Source organism: Perkinsus marinus (genome assembly GCF_000006405.1).
Source record: "Perkinsus marinus ATCC 50983 genomic scaffold scf_1104296968036, whole genome shotgun sequence".
NCBI classification, from domain to species: domain Eukaryota; phylum Perkinsozoa; order Perkinsida; family Perkinsidae; genus Perkinsus; species Perkinsus marinus.
The window spans coordinates 92880-96158 of NW_003203299.1; the positions used below are offsets into that span (position 1 = coordinate 92880).

Below are 3279 nucleotides of genomic sequence, written 5' to 3' on the forward strand. Positions count from 1 at the left end.
AATACAATACAGGAGACCAAACACTTTCCACTTTCCCTCCAACGCGGCCATGACTTGATCGGCCGGGAAACTTATAGCGTCGCGGCGCAATATACGGCCGAGCTTATACGAGGCCCTCCGACCGAGGCCAAGATGCCCCGAGCGGAGCAGGCCTCTGGCTGACTGAGTCTTTGCTTAGCTGGCCGTACGCAAGCCAGCAGGACCATCCGGCTGTGCAGAGAGACAGCCAGGGAGTGCCAACTCGGGCCCCTGTTGATATAGGCGTGGAAGGGGATACTGACTCCTGTTCGAGGGTCTCAGATAGGCGCCTCTTCAACGTTGTGTCAACTTGACACTGACAGTGTCAAGATACCCGCGGGCCTCGGCACGCTCTGCGAACAGTCGACCTGCTTCAGCGTTCTTCTTAACCTTCATAATCTCCTTGCAATGATGACGTCGTGGCAATCATCTAAAACACGGCCACATTTGTCACACAGAAGCTTCACTGAAGGCTGCTCTAGTGGTCTCCCCGCTTTGGGAGAACTGGAGTGGCATCGAGTTAGTGTGTTGTTCTTCGGGTTAGCGTACACTCGACACACCCACCTGTGTCGATAACGGCCATCCTGGAAGCATTGTCGAGACTTGCGTGTAGTGACTGCATCACAGTCAAAGCGCAGTGGATCGATGAGGTGCCGCTTTTGTTCCTTCCACTATTCGTAGCGTATCTTACCAGCTCCCAGTTCGGTAAAACGCCTTCTACAAGCGTCACACATACTCTGTATAGGTTATTAAGAATCTCAATCTGAGATGGTACTCATAACTTATGAGTCATAACTTATGACTCATGACAGTCATGACTCATAAGCAGTTGCAGATACTTCACATGGGGTTTCCGGCCTGGAGGCATTTCTCATTATATTCAGCCCGAACAATTCGGGAGAAGAATCCTATTAAATTTGAATGGTGTTGGCTAGATAGCTTGGAAAGGCGTATGGGTGATTCAGGTGACTACGCTAGTGTCGTGGGATGATGCACGTTACGAAGTTGACTCTCAATCATTGACATTCATCGCATTAATTGATGGGAACTCAAAGTTTGAGTTTCCCAAATGATTAACATTGATCTTGACCAACAATTACCTTGACGAAATATCTATCCGAATTTTCGCCCTCCCGACTGCGGAACACGAAACCACGACGGTCTCAACGGGGTGGAAAAACTCTGATCCTCACATCCATCCTATCTTCGGCCACTAATCGCCACGCAATAAAATATCTATTACGAAATTCATGGTCAGGTTAAAGAAAAGCAACGCGTCGGTGACTAGGTATGCGCGTGTAGACTGTAGAGGCTCTACCGTAGGGCAACCACAATCGCTCACAATATCGATCAGGTAAAAAATCTCCGAGACTACGTACGAAATTAGAGACAATAAGGCAACCTGTTCGAGATGGATTGGCCACTCTCCGCTAATGAGGAGATGTTGAGATATCCACAAAGGGCATAACGGAGAAAGAATTGGCCTTCGCTAGAGTATCTCAGAGAACCAGAGTACTATATCTCTGGAGGTCACCCAAAGACATGACATTGGATACGCCGAACCGATCGCGAAGCTCAGGAGGAATCGTGTCATAGCGTTTCTTAAGGATTTTCAGAGCACCTGTGCAACTGGCGATGAAAGTTTTCGTGGAAGAGATACGCACCTTCAGTAAAAGCACCAGATTTATCCGTGTCCACATCGTGTTTTCCTTGATGGTAACGATGCTTATGGAATCCAACCCATAAGGTCGAAATATTTCCGTTGTTCCCTGTATCCCAGAGCTCGATCGCCAGTGCATCCGCGAAGTCGGGTATGAAGACATTTTCAGGCTCCACGGATAGGATCTGAGTCCGAATGATGGCCGGCCAGCAGTGACAATGCGCTGTCGAGAGTTCACTCAGACACTTGCGAGAGTAAGGGAGATTTCAACCTCTGATTCCCCGTAAAGCCTCTGATTCTATATCCCATGCGAATATCCAAAGATTCTATACTCTATGATAGAGCTCCTATCCTAGAAGGCTAAGCGACGCTTATTAAGCATGTATAGAGGCAATATAATGAAAGTTTCATTACATTATGAGCCTTTCATTATGGAACTGGCAGGAAGCGACAACGATATGCCAGTGGCATATTGTTGTAGCCTATTGTGGTGCCAGAACATACCGCGATTTTTCAAGAGGCGCAGGGACTTATCGACAATGCTAGTACGCCAAGCATAAGGGGATTCAAGGGAGGTGAATCCAGAACTTCTGAATCAGGAGCGATGAGGCCCACGACTTACACTCTGCAAGCAATATATATTGATATCATGTCCACCCAAAAAAGTGATCCCTTTCTGGATTAACACCAATTTATCCACCAACCAACGGAGGAGGCTCCCTGCACCAAGTTTGCCGATGGGCAAAGTCGCGAAGCGACGTCTCATGATCCATTCGCGTGCGCTCAGCACCTAAGGAGGAACCATCCGATAGCGTCGAGAGGCTGCTGTTTTTTTTCTCACTTCATCCACGAGCTCAGCAGCCCGGCCGGTGAATGGTAGGGGGAGATCGTGGACCCTATTGGAGATAATAACACCGGCAACCGCCCTGAGCTCCGCAGTGTGCGTCAAGTTGAATGCCTTTAACAGATGAGCAAATTCGCCCTTGGTCTTATTCTGGAATTCGGGAGATAGCTCCTGTTTTTTCACAAGTGCCTTCAATGCGGGGCTATCAGGACGAAGCAAGTCATCTCTCACTGGCACAGCAGGTCCTCCTTCAGGACCATCGAAGAATCTAATAGAACCACAACGTTGAGCACCAGAGTCTATTGAATAAACCGTAGATCATGAACGGTAAGTTCAACCGCACTCCAAGTTGGAAAACTAGATAAGAAAATTGATATATAAAGTGCGCTCAAATTGACCGACACACTTGGGTCGAGTAAGCGGTTGTCCATGTTACGGAGAAGATTCATCATGAACGTGAGCCTAATGTTCACCACAGAGCCTGAGAATTCGGAGTTGAGCGAATCGTCGAAAACGATGGGAGTATATTTATGGCGACAAAATGAGCAACCCGGCCTACCCCTCCACGAAGGCTTGTGCACTGAGCTGAGCCCTCTCTTTACTAGAAGAGAACACTTCCACCTTGTAGGGAAGGAGGTCACCCAAAATATCTCTGTATCGATGTCCCATGGCTCGCATTTGAGATTTCCCGAGACTTGTCAAGTCCCCGGGTGCCTGACACGAGACTTCGAACCGCTAGCCTCAAAAGTCTCAGCGA

At 48.3% G+C, this 3279-nt stretch overlaps 1 protein-coding gene across 1 annotated transcript; it reads right to left on the minus strand.

Moving 5' to 3' along the window:
- Window positions 1-1517: 1517 nt before the first annotated feature.
- On the minus strand, window positions 1518-3200 carry Pmar_PMAR020173 (hypothetical protein; the record flags this gene model as incomplete). Its single annotated transcript, XM_002768502.1, has 5 exons — window positions 1518-1639; window positions 1683-1863; window positions 2367-2468; window positions 2520-2790; window positions 3082-3200. The coding sequence occupies 5 exons, from the start codon at window positions 3198-3200 to the stop codon at window positions 1518-1520; spliced, it is 795 nt and encodes a 264-aa protein (XP_002768548.1).
- Window positions 3201-3279: the final 79 nt, after the last annotated feature.